We start from the raw sequence: 19692 nt of genomic DNA, 5'->3' as shown, positions 1-19692 counted from the left end.
CCTCCTGTGTTCCCTGCATGCCTGTTTGTGAACATTCAGTCCAGAGGCCTTGAGCCGCCGCTCAAGGACACGCCCAGCTGCCTTCATCTTTCGCAGCTTGCAGGTGTACCAGGGTGCTGAGCGCGAGAATGAGACTGACCTGGATGTTAAGGGGGCGTGGAGGTCATAGGGACTGGTTGTAGAAATCCACAGTCAGCAACAGAAAAGAAGTCAGTAGAGAAGAAGTTGAAGGTCCAGGGCCAGGGCATCCACATTGATGTTTTTCAGTTTTCTGAAATGGAGCTGACGCTTTGGTTTGATGTGGGGGGAAGGAAAGGGCAGCTCCATTGACACGATCATGTGATCTGAAACACCAAGATCATAAACCTGTAGGTTGCTGATGGGGGTGGAGTTAAAGATGACCAAATTGAGTGTGTGTCCCCTGGAATGTGTGGGGACATCAACATGTTGTTGTAAGTTGAGGGAGTCTAGCATCTGAAGGAAATCGGCAGCGGGGATGACATGAGGGGGTGTCGACATGATATTTATATCTCCCAGGATTATGGTATTGGCAGAGGTAGTACAGAGTGTTGTGAGGAGATCAGACATTTCCGGGATGAAAGCAGAGTTGGGTTTAGGGGGCCGGTAGATAAGGAGAACAGTCATGGGAAAGGGGGGCTTACATTTAAATGTAATTGTTAGTTTAGTTAGTTTGTCTTCAGGTGAGTGTCATGTTTTGAGAGTGGCTGGGCCTAATGGAACACTGCAGGAAGGTCAGGGGTCACATTATGTCTCATCCTATGGGGAGCATGAATATCCACAGCACATTTCAGAGAAAGCAGCCATCCAACCAAAAGAAAAGCACACCCCTCACCCTAAAACTAAAAAGCAGCATAGTGATTCCCTTAGAGATGACAAATTCTACGAACAGACAGCTTTGTTGACCACAAGAGGGTCCATTGCATTATCCACAATTCAATTCAATGCAATTGTATTTATAGTGTCAGATCCTAACAGAAGTTATCTCAGGACACAATTTCCACAAGAGCAAGCATTTGGTGTGAGTATTGACAGCCTCAAAGCTGGGGTAGGCACTTTATTTTTGCTGTCGTTGAGCAAGGATTCCATACAATTCTTTCAGCATATTGTAATTCAAGTGGTCTGAGAGAAACCTAGACTTCAGCCCCTAGTCCTTGGTCTGTTTTCAGGCTTTAGAAAATCTAGCCATCACGGGAGACCTTGGCCGTTCCTCTGGTCATTTCAGAGAGAGAGAGCAATTGCTGAACTGCAATTGCATTGACCTTGTGACAAAGAGGGGAGAGCTGCAGGAAGAGGTCTCACTCTACTTCAAATCCTCGCTTTTTTTTGCATTCTGCCCACTGCAGCTTTAACAACCATGGGTCTATCTGAATACCCACGTCTTGGGCACTTTAAGTGCATGTTTAGGTGCCACCAGGTAATGTGTGTGTGTGTCCACATCTGAGGTCATGCTGACCTCTCCTGTATTGCCACTATCAGGCCAACATTTCCACCTACATACAAGGAATATCAAAATGTAATGAGCTTACCACTTAGTATATCAAGCACCTGCCCGCTCGGCAGAGGATGAACCCTTTCCTTTTAAGACTCTCCATAAGCTGTCCTCTGGATGGCATCACCTTACGCTCAGAGGGGTCATGTGGAGGATTGCATGACCATCACAGTGTTTTAGAGAAAAACATGAATATGAAAGTTGCTGCTTTGTCTATGAATATTGTATGAAGACTCCAGTGACTTGCTTAGTGATAAACAGCAGCACAATGGAATTGTAGCAATCATAGTGTGAATCCGATCATAATACAGTGTTAGTTTTATCTGACAAAGAGATGCTCGTCTTAAATATATTTCACTAGCTGAAAGAGAATATGAGGGCACAGCTAACTGTTTTCCACGGAGCACAGCAGGCGTCAGGTCTCCGGCCCTGGCTGTCTGTGGATCATAGTGCTGAGCCAACAGTGTTTGATCAAAGACAGGGAGAAGATCCAGTGGGTGCAGTGAGAGAGAGAGAGAGAGAGAGAGAGAGAGAGAGAGAGAGAGAGACAGAAAGCAAGAGAGACACGGGCTGAGAAAAGAAAAAGAGATAAGGGCAGACAGTATGTGGTGTAGACGGACAGAGTATGTATGAGAAAGACAGAAACCCAGACAGAAACCCAGAGTTAGAGAACGAGAGAGCCTTGACTTCACACTCAGTCCCAGCTATAGGACTTACTGAATATCTCTTCCTTTCACAAATATCTCTTTTAAAACTAGAGCTCAACTCTCCAGAGTTCCTCTGCTACAAACAGCAAGATATAGTTCTATCATAAGATGTGTGTATTATCCGTCCAGAGGTATGGGAACAGACTCTAAACAGACAATGGCATGAAACCCAAATGCAGCAGACAGAAAGAAAACAGAGTGTTGTAAGTATGATGTAGTTTCTTGCACTGGAATATTTACTATGCTATTAAAGAAATTGTTCTTGATAAATATGGATATTATGTGTGCTTGGTGTGTTTTGGTGTCTGTCCCTCACACACATCTCCGTTTTATCCACGCCAGGACAAACAAACTCACACACACACACACACACACACACACACACACACACACAGAGAGCCATATAATAACATGAAAAATCCTGTCACCTCCATCACTGCAGTGTGTATATAACACACACTAGAGAGTGAGGTGCAGGAGTCCGGCACATCCAAACACACACCAATCAGTCACAGTATGACACGCCATACTTGAAATACTATGAAACTATGAAAGAGAATAGCCCTCTATCACAGGGGACAGAAAGAGAGACAGACATCTAAGTCCAAGGCAATAAATGCTGCAAGCATAGCATTTAAATATCCGTAAACGACAAGAAAACAGTGATGCATCCTCCTTCATTCACATTTAAGATGACGTTTTATGGATAATATTGCTTAGCTGTTCTGACAGCATGCAGCACACCTAGACCAAGTCATGTTAGACAAGGGACACAGGAGGAAGACTAGAGCCAACCAGAAAGGAACAAATGAATGAAGGATAGACATAATATGAGAAAAATGCAAACATGGACACAAAGACTAAAGCAGACAAACACAGGAATTGGTAAATGTCATAGTATGAGGCGAGTGAAAGGATAAAGAGAGACAGATGAAAAAGCTACTCCAATAATTAGATGAACTTAAACAAGAAACAAGAAACACGAAACGCGGCAGATAGTGTGTGTTGAGGTGAGCGTTGTGCTGTCAAAGCTCTCTGGGGAGATTGAACGACTGTGTGAGAATCAATGGAAGCCATTCAGCTCCACTTTAGATCCACACATCAATCACTGCAAACACTCACACACACACACACACACACACACACACACACACACACACACACACACACACACACACTGAAATGATTCTTCTTTCAGAGCATGGTTTCTGTGTTGGTGAGACCCTGTACTCTCTACTTCATAAAAGAACGTTGATAAGCAGTGACATCACTCTGTACCGATCCCCTGGTATCATCACTAACGATGTCCGTAATTAACCAGAAATGACTGACGTATATATGTGCATCTACATACAGTAACAGTAGCTGTATTTACAGTAACATGTCAGAAGAGACATGAACACATCACACTAATCCTCTCTGCCCTTCAGTTGATAAATAGGTCAGTTTCCGAATAGATTTTCTTGATTTCACTGTTGTTTTCAAAGCATTGAAAGGTATGAGCCTGATTAGCCTGACAGAGATCCTCTAGCAGAGTCCTCATATTGGTTCCTAAATCTGGCCTTGTAATGATATTCATGATTACATGATATGATGGGGACTAGTTTGCAAGCTGCAATGCATTGTGGGCTCTGTGGAGAACCTGGCACTGTATGAGTGATGGATTTCTTTCACCCTTCCAGCTGTTTCACTCTTCATTGACAAGCTGAAACCTCGAGGTTGAGCTCACTCAGCTCGCAGTGTCACTATACCAACACATACTACACACTGGACCTGTCACTGGGCTCTAAGTGTATGCATGCTTGACACCCATGGTTTACTTTATATACTATTTGACATGCAGACTTGCAAAACTCAAAACCACTTGCACAATGTCTGTAGACAGCAAGAGATGGACAGAAATACATACTCCTTCCAATAAGGCGTGTGGTTTTTGCACATGCAGTCCTAATGTGCCCCTCTGTCCCTGTCAAAGTCTAACCAGCAAGACAAGATGTCCTCACTTTTTACCCCTTTTGAGAAAAATGGACATGTCACAGGCCTTATCAGGATGTCTTACTTGTGAGACTTGTGGTCCAGGACGTTGTGGTCCACATCGATGTAGTTGATTCTTCTGCTGTAGAGAGCCTTCGTGTCTTTGGTTAGAGACAGCAGACTGTGGCAGAACTTCACACCCATCTCCTGCAGCTCCCTGGTTCCTATCTGCAGGCCCTGCACACACACACACACACACACACACACACACACACACACACTTGTTTCTTTCTAAGATTGCAGCAGGCTCGGATGTATGACTTGCTATTCAGGCAGTTTTTCGTATAAAACCACCACCTCACAGAGGACACATGTATAAAATACATCATCTGTATTTGCTGAATAAACAGTAGGTAAGGGGAATGATCTTGTGATGCAAATCACTCACCTCTCCTTCCCTCACTTCTCCTTTCCTCCCCTCCTTCCTCTTCCTGAGATGAAAATGATCAATCTTTCTCGCCAGTAAAAGCAATTATGCCATTTTGTGTCCTCATTTTGACACATTTAAAGTGACATTCAGCAAGTGGCTCACACTTTGGTGTGTCCTCACTGGAGAGATGCAAAGCGTGCAAAATATGTTGATGGAAAATGGGATGGAAAAACACTTTAAACAGTGTCTTCAAAGGTCAGCTGACAATGCCAGCACATATTGTCAAACATCACACATTCCTGTCTGGCCTGCTAGCTACAGGGACTACTTATTATTATATCAGTCTGTCCGTCAGTCTGACCGTCAGTCTGTCCGTCAGTCTGTCCGTCAGACTGTCCGTCAGTCTGTCCGTCAGTCTGTCCGTCAGTCTGACCGTCAGTCTGTCCATCAGTCTGTCCATCCATCCAACAGTTTGATCCAGTGTTGTAATGTAACAAAGTACAAATACTTCACTACTGTACTTAAGTAGAATTTTAACATATCTGTACTTTTTTTTTAAATGTATACTTTTACTCCACTACATTTCCCCTGAGCATCTTAGGTTACGCGTTACTACAAAATAAATAAAATCAACAACAAGAAATTTGTTACACTGGAAAAAAGTTGGTTTGGCGAATCATTGCTCCTAAATTGCCAAGATACTGCACCCTCCATTCCAGTTGGTGACCCTAATGTCTGTTTGTTGCCAAGCAGCAAAAAAAAAAAAAAAAACATAGACCAAAACTAAAGAAGAAGAGGGGGAAGGGTAATGACTGATGGTGCACCTGGTGCAGGCTCTGTCTCCATGGTAACAAACGATGACCACCCCGACGACAGTGGTGATGAAGACAACGTTACACACCTTTGGCCATACAGTGACTGTTCGTTATTTATTTAAGGGGCCACCGGAGGAGTTTTGGGCCTTTAGCCAAAAAAGACATGACCCTCCCCTCGCCAGTAAAACAATTTCTATGGCCCTCCAAAACGATTTGGGAAAAAGGCATGACCCTCCCCCAACAATTTATCAATACCTTCTGTACTGGTTCGCTACAGATTCCCATTGTTTTTTAACAGCCATGACATACGTGACTAAACCTCTGCATTTTCATCTTACGCATCCCACTCCTCTGTTATGGTGGGGGGGGCCATTTCAGTAGATTTACTCACTAACATTGTTGTGGAAACACAATTAGCATGGAAACTAAATGCACACTTCCTGCATTACTGCATTACTTCAAATACTAAGTTACTCCTCTAGTAAACTAGTATTCACTTGAAATAAAACAATAAAATATTGAGACCATTCAGCAAGGCACTCTGGGTAACATTCAACAACTGGTTGCTATGGACTCGTCACTAGGTTTCATCCACTTCGCCGTTTAAACAAAGTGTAAAATCTACACAAAACCCGCAATCAGTTAGTAAGCTGACATCAAATGTGGCATTTAGGAAACCTTTATTGCTACCTTGGCACGGTAACATGTCCAGACTAGTACAACAGTCATTTTCGGTTTTTTTGCGTCCTGCTGCTCCCATCGTCAGCCAGGTAATACTTTTTTTTACTAAAGCAGTATATGAAATCTGATGTATTACCTACCACCAGTTAGTTGTTTTGTGTTATTTAAGATATTTATAAAATATCTGATCATGTCATGTAATTATTCCACTCATTTTTTAAACAATGCAGTTATCCATTTCAGCCACCAGGGGGGCAGCTCCCCCTGCCTCCCAGCAAACTCATGGGTCAGACCCATCTGGTAGCGAAGGAGGGCCGAGACTAAGAGCTACATGGAAAAATATGCACCAAACAAGCCACTTTGAAATGTTGCTGTTTCATGAATACAAAAATTGGGTGACCTCCCCCCCCCCCCCCCCCTCTGGACTGAAAAATGTTGGATGACCCTCCCCTCAGCAAAGAATAAAAAGACATGACCCTCCCCTGTTTTCCTCCGGTGGTCCATTCCATAAATACCAAACGGTCCCTAATCAAAGGGACTTTTACTTCTAATAGTTAAGTACATTTGATATCATAAAATTACTTTGATGAATCATGAATGTAAAAACATACATACATGTATGCTGTGTGTTTATTCTGATGTGTCTACACACTGTAAGGCATCATTCACTGTAAGCCTGACATTCATGTTGCTCTTTTTCACTCATAACTATGATCATGCTGTTATTAGCAGCTGGGCCATAATTATTCTGTGCTTTTGCACTTCCACTATAAAGTGCTAAAAGCTCTTTATAGCTCGGGTTTATTGGCTCCATAAATAAAGGTTAGAAAACTGGTGACTGGAGGCTGAGTGATCAACCTGGGACTTAATTACAGAGAGAGAGAGAGAGAGAGAGAGAGAGAGAGAGAGAGAGAGAGAGACAGCGAGAAAGAGAGACAGAGAGAGAGAGAGAGACAGAGAGAGAGAGAATGATGTTTGGTGTATGACCCACACATCCTGTTGCAGAAAATGCAGGTTGATGTGGGACACAGAGCAAGAGACTTACTTAGGATTTGCGTCTCATTCTTAGCGTGTTCGTCCTCATTTATTAAAGGAAAATCTAGTCAAAGGAGTTGAAAGTGGGGCTGGGCGATATGGAGAAAATCAAATATCACGATATTTTTGACCAAATACCTCGATGTCGATACCACAATGAAATTGTAGTGTTGACTATTGGTGCTTTCACAAAATATTTACACAATGAGATTTTTGATAAATAATCATCAGTAATGTGGATATAATGACTAAGTGGGTAAAGTAAATATATAAAATAATAGAACAGTTCCAACAGTCTGGTAAGAAAATGACATCACTTTACTGTAATGCAGCCTTTAAAACCAGGAAAAGACAACACTTGTGCCATATTACGATATCCAAAATTTAAGACGATATCTAGTCTCATATCCCGATATCGATATGATATAGATATATTGCCCAGCTCTAGTTCAAAGGTTTTACTAAAATGTTTTACGTTGATTTTTAATATCTCATTCAATCACTGATCTTTATCTAAAGCTAAAAACATCAGGCTATCAACCTTTACATATGTGTAGCCTTGTGCGGGATGAATACACGCCTGCAGTCGCAAAGGCACAGTTCAGGAGCAGAATCACCAGCAGAACCACCAGAGCCAGGCACAGCAGGACTCATTTAGTGGCACTATTTGCAAATCACATGAACTGTGCTCATTTATCTGTAGTCTTCCCCTCCTCAATCCCATGGCCCCACCACTTGTGGGAGGAACTGCTGGGGTCAGTTGTGCTACCACTCTTGAAGTTCAAGGGGCCATGACGGACCAGACTCGGGAAGCAGAGGCTGGCTCTGGGGATGTGAAACGTCACCTCTCTGTGGGGGAAGGAGCAGGAACTTGTGTGGGAGGTTAAGCGCTACCAGTTAGATCTGGTGGGGCTTACCTCTATGCACAGTCTGGGTTCTGGAACCATTCTGCTGGACAGGGGTTGGGATATATTCTTCTCTGGAGTTGCCCAGGGTGTGATGGTGTGGGGAAACTCTCAAGCCCCGGCTAAGTGCCCCTATGTTGGAGTTTAATAAAAGAGCTATTTCACACATGCACACACCTTGTATATTCCCTGGTCACAGCCATTGTGAGTACTCTCCATGGTATAACTTCTGAGCACGCCCATTTCCCTCCAGACCACCACCCTGGCTGTGGCAGAGCGAGACTTCTCCACCTGTTCAAATCACAATAGAAATACAAGCACATTAATAAGCCTGTATTATATCAATGATATGTAAAACACTGGAGAAAAAGAGAGTATCATTGTAATTGTTGTTGTTATTACCAAATAGTTGCAGCTGTTGAAAGAAAAGGCGGGAGCGAGACGATCCAACGTCTTTGGAATGGTCTAGAGAGAGAAAGAGAGAGCGACAGATAGAGGGAGTCTGTCAGCATGTTCTATGTTGCAGAGCTTTCACTGCACTCCACTGCTGGAACATAAGGAGAGGACCATTTAAACTGAACTCTCTATGCCCAGCTGTGTGTGTGTGTGTGTGTGTGTGTGTGTGTGTGTCTTACCCTGTATCCAGGGTCCTCCTTCAGTCCCGCCGTGTTAACAACAGAGCCAGACTGCCACAGAGTCTCCTTCAAACTGCAGCCGTACAGGAAGACGTTCTTCTTCCTCGAGTGGCCGTGGTAGTCGCAGAACACCTGAGAGAGAAACAGAGCTTTGTAGGGCTGCATTTAACATCACTGATCATAAAGATTTAAGGTGTCACATGATCTGACAGAATATTTTGTCTGGAATTATTCAGCCATGTGGAAATTATATGCTCTTGGAAAGCTGTAATACAATTTTTTGAATCTGGAACTTAACCTGTTGAACAATAAACATACTCTGTTAAGATAAATAACGTTTATCTCACTATCTGTCCATCCATCCATCCATATATATCTATCTACCTAGTTTTATACAGTATCTGCTAACCATCTTATTTAAAAACCTCTTTTTTTAAATTAGCAAAGTGAGCTACACATTTTTAATTCCTCGTAACAATTCCACAAGTTAACTCCTTTGACATACATGTTATACATACATTCATTTGTCTTTTTAACATACTGGCTCTCTCCCATTTCAAACATCCTCTGAATACCGTTTGGAAGCAAATTATTTTGTGCTTTGTATATTATCTGTGCAGTTTTAAGATCAACTAGATCACACAATTTTAAAGCACACAAGTTAATAAACAGTGTCCATGTACTTGTATTTAAATCCATGCAGATCTGAGCATCACGTTTTTTTTGTTTGTTTTTTTAAAGTGCCAACCACCTGGCTGTGAAAAGGTTAACAAGTCCTTTTTAGGGTGCACATGCCTTTCGCTGTGTGCCAGTCTGCAGCTTCAGTTGCAGTTAATTACGTAAATTAGGCTAAAAAACAACCTCCCCAATCTAATTTGGAACAATTAAATAAGCCAATCAAGGTCAATTCATTATAGGTCTTTCTCATTAAAGCCTCATCACATCACATTTCAGTTTCAGGAAGACACGTGCAAAAACCCTGCTGATGCCACACACACACACACATACACACACACACACACACACACACACACATACACACGCACGCACATGACACACACACACACGCACACACACACACACATACACACACACACACACACACACACACACACATGACACACACATATATACACACGCATACACACACACACACACACACACACATACACACACACACACACACACACACACACGTCTCCCAGCTTTGTGTTTAGCTGCTGGTTCTGTGAGGGAAAACTGAAATAATCAGGCATTCATTTCACTGTTAAAGACTTTCCCATTGATTTGATAATATACTTATGTTCAATGTTGCAGCTGGAATCTCATTTATTCTGTGAATGACAGAAATAAATCAGGAAGCAGCATCAGAGTGATTGGTGTGATTAGCTCAGATTACAATTAGATGGAAGGTTATTTCTACTCACTTAGGAGCTTTTGTTTAGTTTCTTCTTCTGTAGTCGGGGTATGCTTCAGTTAGAGCAACCATAACTGATGGAGTAATCTTAGGGAAGTATTGTCTTCATGGTTAAAGGAATTTCAGAATTATAGTAACATGACCAGATGGATATCAATCTTCAATCATGTCTTTGTGTTTGCTACAGAGCTGGAGTCAGGCTGTGGTTAGCCTAGCTTAGCATCAAGACTGGAAGCAGGGGAAACAGATAGCCTGGCTCTGTCCAACGTCCAGAAAGACAACTGCCAACACCTCTAAAGTTCACTGATTAACATGGTGTATTCAACTATTTCTTGACAAACAAAAGCTTACCCCTCCGCCCAGTGCTTCTGTGCTGTGTCTCAGGTTGTTCTAATGAACCATTCCTACATATAGTTATGAAAAGTAAAGCCCTGTAATTCATGGGTATTCCACGTATTTATTCCTGTCAGCAGCACATTGACTGCTGCTGTATAAGACCCTGAAGATCCTTGTAAGGAGGAGGACGGGAGGGGGTTGTTTGGCTGCTAAAACACAGGGCTTTCAAGCCGGGGAGCAGAGTTCGTGTCCCGGAAGAAGTTAAGGAGAAAACACAATACTTTAACCCAGGAAACAGGTGTTCATGTCCTGAAGAAGTTAAGGAGAAAACACAAGACTTTCACCAGGAAACAGGTGTTCATGTCCTGAAGAAGTTAAGGAGAAAACACAAGACTTTCACCAGGAAACGGGTGTTCATGTCCTGAAGAAGTTAATGAGAAAACACAAGACTTTCACCCAGGAAACGGGTGTTCATGTCCCGGGAGTGCTACTTAAGGGGTCCGCTGTTTTTAACCAAACCACCATCTTTTTTCTACTGTCGCCGTAGGACACTCACCTTTTGGTCTGCTAAACACAACAGTAACGACCTCTGTACCCGGCTCACAGTCAACCTTTTCTCTGCTAAACTTAACTGTCATGTGACCGGTCGTAATGTGACTGGCCGGCGGTAATTTCGTAAGATATCATACGAATTGTTGTGCCTACCTTTTCGTACGATATCATACAAAACCTTTTCATGAGAATGTGTTGTTTGTCGCCAGCTGTACTCCAGCACAGGTTTTGGTCTCTGTACATTCATGATGGTACCAAACCTCGCTGTAATGATGAAACTTCAGGAAGTGGTGACAAAAACAAAAGGGTTAGGGTTACAAAACACAAAGCTGCCCAACGCCACGGACGTGTCTGTGTATACAGACCATTGCTGCCCTTCAGTATTTCTGAACTTTTAACAGAGTCAGGCTAGCTGTTTTCCCCTGATTCTAGCCTTTATGCTAAGCTAGGCTTACCATGTCCTGACTCCAGCATCCACATTAACTCTAGTAGTGCATTGACCTTACATTAAAAGGGACATCACTTCTAGTGGTACACATCAGTGCGCTGTGAAATAACGTTTATAATGAGCTCAGTGAAGGTTTGATATATTAAAGTCTCAAAGGGGGCAGGGTGACATGCTGGAGAGATTTCCAAAGTAACATCCGGTAGAGCTCATGAAGTGACCAGAACATCTGAAGACTAGTAATATCAAGCTAACAGAAGAGCATGCAGAGCTCACCAGTGGAATCCGACCGATACTGTTGAGGTAGTAGAGGAAGCCCTTGGCATGGTAGATGGTGGGACTGAGGACCGGGTCTGGTTTACTCCACTGGCGGTTCAGATCCTCACTGTTGAGATCACAGCGATTCCTGAGGAGACACAGCAGAGGAGGCTGAGCCTGCTTCTGGTCAACCCTTCCAGCCGCACAGCATCATGGTGTGTTTAGTAACACTTCATAATAACCATCATTAATAAATGGTACATTGATAGTTCATTAAACCTAAGTTAGTCAGTGTAATGATGATTAATAACAAACGGAGCTATGTCACGTTCTGCATCATTTATTTAAGTAGCGTAACAGATGTACTGATTTTAACCCAATTTTATTTTTCTAAACTTAACTAAGTAGTTCTTAAGCCTTAATCTAACCAAACTGTGATGATATTGACGTGTTTCAAACTGCGACCTGGTTTTGATATGAGGACAGAAAACGCTCCTGTGGGTCGTATTAGAGGGGAGGAACAAATGACTGACATCCTTGTATGGTTTGGAGGACTGGTTGGCTGTTACAACACAGTAGCTAATAAGGATTTGAATAAACAAACCAAACTGCCATACAGTGTATGTGTGTGTGTGTGTGTGTGTGTGTGTGTGTGTGTGTGTGTGTGTGTGTGTGTGTGTGTGTGTGTGTGTGTGTGTGATGCATGACAGAGCACACCCAATCTTCCTCCTCAGAGAGTCTGACTTATCATGTGAAAAAGCATTCTGCTTGCATTTATTGTGTGCGTGCGTGCGTGTGTTTGTTTGTTTGTGTGTGTGTCTGTCTAATGTATCGGCCTGCCAAAGCTATCTTCTCTCTGAGGTTTGTGTCACATTACAGAATAAAAATTCTCAATTCTCACAGCTCACATCCAGAGCCATTGTTTGCTCACTGCAGGTTTAAACAGCAGACACAATACACAACTAGCAAAAATGAGTGTGTAAAGGATATGTGCACACACAGTTATTGGATATGTGTACATGCAAATGTATATTATATATTATACGTGTGTGTGTGTGTGTGTGTGTGTGTGTGTATGTATATATATATATATATATATATATATGTGTGTTAGTTCGTAAGCTTGACTGAGCTGAGCTTAGTGTAATCAATCAAAGCAAATAAGCTTTAAAACTACTCAAACCAAGTGAGTGAAGTTAAATGAATGACTCCTACACAAGAAATGAATAACCAAGCTATTAACCAACAAAGTAAAGAGTACTGAACGTGAAACAACATTAATTTTAATTGCTAATTTTACAATGCCCCTTAATGAGTCAGTGAGCGTGAAAAACCTAAGAACTACTACATCTGCTTCTGTGCCTTCCTTCTTGAATGCACTTGTTCAGGATCAGGATGTGCTTGTTATGATTGTGTATTTGTTCTGTTTCCTGTTTTATTTTGGTAGTCTGTTTTTCTGTCTTGTCTGGTCTTGTTTTGTTTTCCCGCCTTTTGTGATCGTCTGCTCTGCCCTAATGTCTTTCACCTGTTCCCCAGCCCTTGTGTCACCTGTCTCTTGTTTCCTCGTTACCTCTTCTATTTAGTCTCTGTTTCCTTTGTCTGTTGTCAGGTCATTATTTCTGTTTGGAGTGTCTGTGTGTTTAGTCGCCCCGTTTTGTCTCAGCGTTCCTGGTTCCTGTGATTCCTCATTTTGAGTTACCCCTCCCTGTCTGCCTGCCTGCTTCTCTCTGGATTCAAGGAAGTTTGCCACATGTTGGAATTGTTTGTTGGACTCTGGAAGACGCCATTGCCACATGGTCGACGCCACAAATGAGACACTGATTCACTGGGCACGCTCTGGAGAGCGCACTGCAACCACCACTCACTATTGGATCCCCTGGACACGACACCCCCTTGCACTATTCACTGTATATATTTCTTTATTAAATCACTTAAATGTATTTCCTGTGTCATATCTTCTTTTGGGTCCAACCTCCAGTGCCGTACAGTAACTTGATTGATTTACTCAGCATATCCAGCAGCTTTGTATATTTGCCTGAGAATGAGGTCATAGGACTGGTTCCTGTGTCTCATTGGGTCTGGTTTTTGTTGTCAGTAGGGATGGACAACATGACCTAAAATCAAAATCACGGTTAATTGAAGATTTTCGTCGATTACAATTAAGGATTTATTTTTTTTTGCCCTCATAGTTCACTGGTTTGTACTGTAAATATGCTCAACTATTAAAGGTGGGATTGTTTATTATGAGAGTGCATATCTTTGTGATTTCTAAAATACTTTAAACACAGATGAACTATCTATGGTTATTTATTGAATATTTCGAGCAATTTATATGAAAACAAAAACTCCTCATGAAAGAATTCCCATTTCAGTTTTAATGTTAAAAGAAGTTCCGTTAAATATGGCAATATTGCCATGTCAAAGGTAAAACTCATGACTTTTACCCAGGAAACAGGTGTTTGTGTCCTGTGACTCAAGGGGGCTGCTGTTTTAACCCACACCCACACATCTTTTTTTTTTTCTAATCTTAACTTACTACTACTTATCTTTACCTGAACCATGATCTTTTTGTAACGGGCAGGTTAAGGCAGTCTTTGTCACGCTCACATAATTGACCACTGTGTCAAAGTTAGGACGAGGAGGTCCAGTATGAGTGTTTGCATGGGGCCGAGCCTTTGTAAAATTATTATTCAACATTATTTTTTTTATCTTGATTCAATCGTGTTGTATGTGTTTTTACTGATTTTTTAATACATTATATTTATATTCTTGAATCTACGTCTCTGAGTTTTGATTGTGGACCTGCCTGAGGGAACCCCTGGTTGAAAGAATAAGATTTGATACTCTTTGGGTGAAAGTCCAAGGTGGGGTTGTTAATATTTTACCGGTAATATAATTAGCCGACACCTCTTCAGTGTCCTGTTACATTGTTATTCTGACCAACCCTAACCAAACTGACCACAGAGTAAAACACATGTCCTTTTCAGCCGTGATTTATAAACAGTCTGAGATGTTTAAGGATGACGTGGTCCTGCTGTTGCCGGCATCAGATCTGAAAAGGCTTCTATGTGTTGTTCTAGAGGGCAATGATAAACTCGTTGACACGTTACCAACAGCTTCACTCCTTCCTCAGAGTCTGTCTACACCAGATATTCAAAGGAACGACACCACGGCACTAGAAGCATTTTGAGAGAACAGCCTAGTTAAATAGTTAAAACAAAATCTATGAAGTTATTAAATCATAAGAAAACAGTCCTGAAGCGAGAAAATATGCTTCAGCTTGCAGTGAGTGAAACATGGCTTGTGTTAAAGTGTATGTGTTTTGTCAGACGTGTGTGGGACGGATGAGTGAAAACAGCAGCCTGAACATGTTTCTGCAAAACCCCTGTATTATTATTATTATTCAGCAGCATTGACTGCCCTTTCTTTATTTTTGATCTCATTTCCTGACGTGGACTCAAAACTTGGCTTTATTGATTTCTCCTGATACCAAGAGCAGTTTCTTCAGTCTTATCTGTGTCTGCCTCCTTTCCATCTTTCTTTTTTTAACTCTGTTTCCCTCTCTGTCTTGCTCTAATCTCTTTCACCCTCTCTCTCTCTCTCTCTCTCTCTAGGTCTCTCGCCCTGTGACGTGCCTCCCATCCTCAGGTCTGTCCCAGGGCTGCAGACACACAGAAACACAGGGATCTAACACCGTTAAAAGTCTTTGTAAACTTATTTTCCACAACATTTACTCCCCTCTACCCAGCACTGCAGCTGCCTGCCCTCAGGTGTGTGTGTGTGTGTGTGTGTGTGTGTGTGTGTGTGTGTGTGTGTGTGTGTGTGTGTGTGTGTGTGTGTGTGTGTGTGTGTGTGTGTTTTCTGGCAGCCATTGTTAATTTGCTGCATGATACCATTTGATTCTACCACAGCCCATAACTCACATTCATTTGTTTGAATCCCTGTATGTTTATCAGCCTTTATGTGTGTTTGTGTGGGCTCATCAGTATCAAAATGAACTGGGACATAATCATCAACCTGCATAGACTTTAATAAATATATAGACTTGCAGCATGTACTTTATTTACCAGCCATGTGTTGGCTTATGATGCACTATAATTATGGCAGGGTTTCAGTTTGAATTATGCTGACAGAAATAAGAATAGAGGGGAAGATAAATGTCATGTTAACTAACTGTGCCAATGAGTGAATGAATACAACCACTGAACTACTGTGGAGCAATGTAAGTATCATAAAGCACTATCTGCAGCTCCTGTAAATGACGTGATGTAAACTCACTCACTGAGCCAGAGAGTGTCTGCTCACAATCACATGCTTATTGAGAAATAAACAGATACATTTTATAGACAACTGGATGGATAAATGAGTACACAAAATGTCCTAAACCAAGAAATAACATTCACTGATTTGCCAAATAAGTTTTGGTGGAAACTAGTGATGTCCACATGAAGCTTCATGAAGCACTGTCTTTATTTTCTGAGCCCACTAGATGGCGCTCTCTGCTTAACAAAGTGTTAACACTTGAGTTCCTCCACAGTCATTACTTGAGCCTTTTTCTTTAAACCAAGAGCCCCATCTAGTGGGCTTGGAAAATAAAGAAAATGGTTCACGATGCTTCACGAAGCTTCATTTGGCCATGACTTAAGGCTCTGACACACCAACCCGATTATCGGCCGTCGGACAGTCTGGCGAGGTTGTTGACTCGAGTCTGTTCGGTGTGTTCCGTGCCGTCATCAGTCGGAGGAGCCGTCGGCATCCATTTTGGCCGATTTGACTTGTTGACCAATTTGATTGGTGGAGTGCTAGCCCTTGACTAGCGAATCAATGCTTTTTCCACAGAAAAAGCCAGAGAGATAATAACGCCAGTATCTTCTTATTACTAGTCATCGTATTTTCTTCCGTTCAGCGAGTAATGACGACAACGATCCTTCCTGACTACTATCAACATTCTCTGATGAAAACAATGACTGACGACAGTGTGCTCTGTGTTTACTAGGTCTAGAGAGATGTTCCGTCATTTCCGAAATTTTTTAAATTTTTTGGGTGACAATACAGATTAGCACCGCAAGCTGTTATGGAGACATATTAGGTCTCGCGCACGCGCAGAACGTACACTCAAGTCGACGTCGCTTCGGCATGTTCCAAGGCACTTTTTTGAGAGATGGGAGTCGACTGATCAGTCTGACTGCCTTTTCTGCCGATGGTCGGTCGTGTGTCAGAGCCTTAAGGGAAACGTAAGTTCTATGGATACCAGCGCTGGGCTAACCCACCATTAAATTGACCACATAACGTTAGCTGCAGTAGCTGTATGGGTAGTCAACTCATATTATGCCAAGTTAGCCAGTTAACATTGCGTTAGCTTGCGGCTATTTCTTTAGAATGAAATTACATAACATATTAACGTGATGTGAATAAAACTTTAATAAAAATGTTTTAACTTGTCCATGAACGTTAGTTCTGTCTGAGTCACGTCAAATAGGTTTTCATCAGTTGAAGACAACAACTCCCATGATCCCACGCTACTTCACAATGTCATCAAAATCCATCTTTTTCTTACTGTTTTGATTGAGAGATCTGTCGCGGCAGAAATTACATACCGTGCCTTTAACCTGAGAGTGCCTAAACAGAACCATGAAAAAATGTAGATTTCTGCAGTTTCCGCAGTAGCAATTCGCGGGTCAACACACATGTGCCCCAACCCGCAAATTGGACATGTTCGGGTAAGCTTACTAAAGAAAAAAATTAAGGGTTTGGGCCGGCTGGTCAAAAACTGCAGTATTCAGAGTAGGTTACAGAAAAAATGCCATAACAGGTGATGTTATGGAGTGGCACTAGAAGGGTCTGGGAGAGACAACCTGATGACACCATTACAGACTATGTTCTGCTTGAGTTGTGAGGCATTGAGCAAATATGATGGCCATAAGACAGGCAAATCTAAACTGAATCAGTGTTCATGTAGTGGACCTGTGGCCCCCTAGCCGAGCAAGCCCACTCAACAAGCTCCATCAAAGCAGCCCTTAATGTCAGAAGATCAAGGTGCCACTTACAGCAAAATCTAAACTCGTGGATGAGTTTGTGGAGTTCTGCTGCTAGAGACCTGGGCTCATTTGATGTTGTGGCTGTGTAGTGAACCACAGTGAGGTGTTGTGAACGCAACTCCAGTAGTCCAGCAAAACTCCTCCCTTAGCTCCTCCCCCTGCCCAGGTGCAGTATAAAAGCCCTCAGCTAGCTCAGTTGAGCCTTTTGCTGGTGCCTGCTGAAGGTGGTGAGTAGGGTCCCCATTTTTAGTCTCTCTTGGTGATTTAAAGTTGTTCCCCCCAACTAACGTGCCTTTTTGTGTTTTAGGTTCACCTGTTGCTGTTCTGTTTTACTTTGTTTTTGTTAGGTTTGCCTTTTCTTTAGTTTAATAAGTTTGTTTACTTTTGAATATATTTGTTATTTCACTTGAGTATTTGTTCTGAGATTAAGTTACCAATGGGGTTGTTGGTTTTTTGTTAATTTTTGATTCTTTCTTTCAGGAGTGTCTTTCTTTCTGTTCTCTTGCTGTTTTGGTGTGGCCTGGGTGTCCTCAGGTGGGGGGGCTAGGCACTGTGTTGAACCTCGCTCCCGTTTCATGCAAGTAGGCATTGGGACTAGTGTTTGTAGTGTTGCCCCCCAGACTAGGGAGACGGGGTATCCTTTCAGTAGTCTGCCCCCACTGAAGCCCAGCCCACTGATTTGAGTTTATTTGTATTTCATCAGTTTTAGTATTGTTATAGTTGTCTTCTTTTAGATCATTTTTGTTAATAAAAACATTTCCTTATCAGAATTTGGTTTTCATATCCCGGGATGCAAGTCCCCAGGTGGCGTTGTCGGTTCATAAGTTAGTTTCTCTCCTTAGTTATCTTTAGTTCCCCCTTCTAGTATTTATATTTAAATATTCCACTCCTCGCCACACCTGGTTAGGGATTTATTCGAGTAGCACAAGGGCTAATAAATATCACTGTGTGTAATGGGGCAGTGGATGCACAATCTGTTCTCCCTCACAGGCAGACCGACTGCGACAGAAAAAGAGCAGGCAAAAAAGGAAAACCCTTGTCTGTAAGTCTGTCAACAAAGAATACGGAGTAGGCATCACAAGCGATATGTGGACATGCAGCTTCAATATGAGAATACATACCGTGCTGACATGTGACTTTGTCACAGAAGACTAGAAACTGTTGAGTCGACTGACTACCACTTAAGAGTTTGACGCAACAATATAAAAAACTGCCATGAGCATACACAATCAAATCAGCAAAGAACTTTTAAAAGTCAGCATATCAGCTGAAGGCCTGTCAAACGTCGTGTTAGTAAGCGATCAGGACACCAATATCAAAGCAGCACTTAACTATTTGTGGATACCATGCGTAGTGCATGTCATAATAGTAATAATGTCATGAAACATACATTCAAGGAAAGGGATGAGATATTGGTCTAAGTGAGATATAATAATCATTCACATACTAGATGCTAATTCATTTTGGGTTAACTTTTGTAGCACAAATGGGGTAGACGAGTGCATCTAGCATCAGGAGGCTCTGTGAGGTACACATCCTGAACATATATTGTTGACACACAGGCAATGAGTGAAGTGAACTGTAGGCCGCAAAGGTAGGCTAGATTGAAACCTTAATCTTTTATCTTTGTGATGACGGCGGCCACTCCAGAACACTCCACTCTCCATGCTGGCTACAACCGTGCTGTGCATTTCAGCAACACATGCATCCAGTGAGCACGCTTTCAGCTAAGCTGGTCTTGTGCATGTCTTGAACGAAGGGTTACTTGTTGTGCTGCTATTCAACATTTAAGAACCGTTTGGAGCAATGTGTGTTTATTTATCGTAGATCATTCTACTACTGTGGGCGGGGGAGAAAGAGAGCCCTCTGACAGCTGGAGCTGCTGCCAGCAGCAGGATCAGCACCTTGGAGTCCATAGACTGTAGAAGAGAAGTGGACCTTTCCACCATGACAT

The 19692-nt window shown here is 42.2% G+C and overlaps 1 protein-coding gene across 1 annotated transcript in view; it reads right to left on the bottom strand.

Moving 5' to 3' along the window:
• Positions 1–19692, bottom strand: part of agbl1 (AGBL carboxypeptidase 1) — a 110814-nt gene that overhangs the window by 9334 nt on the left and 81788 nt on the right. Inside the window, exons 22-26 of the mRNA XM_078256184.1 lie at positions 11719–11848; positions 8693–8824; positions 8460–8522; positions 8235–8348; positions 4277–4428 (exon numbers count right to left, since the gene is read on the bottom strand). Of these exons, the coding sequence (XP_078112310.1) occupies positions 4277–4428; positions 8235–8348; positions 8460–8522; positions 8693–8824; positions 11719–11848 (591 nt within the window). The remainder of the gene's footprint in view (positions 1–4276; positions 4429–8234; positions 8349–8459; positions 8523–8692; positions 8825–11718; positions 11849–19692) is intronic.

The sequence above is a fragment of the Sander vitreus genome, chromosome 8 (assembly GCF_031162955.1).
Source record: "Sander vitreus isolate 19-12246 chromosome 8, sanVit1, whole genome shotgun sequence".
NCBI classification, from domain to species: domain Eukaryota; kingdom Metazoa; phylum Chordata; class Actinopteri; order Perciformes; family Percidae; genus Sander; species Sander vitreus.
The sequence above is the reverse complement of the archived record's forward strand: the minus strand, read 5'-3'. Positions and strand labels throughout refer to the sequence as shown.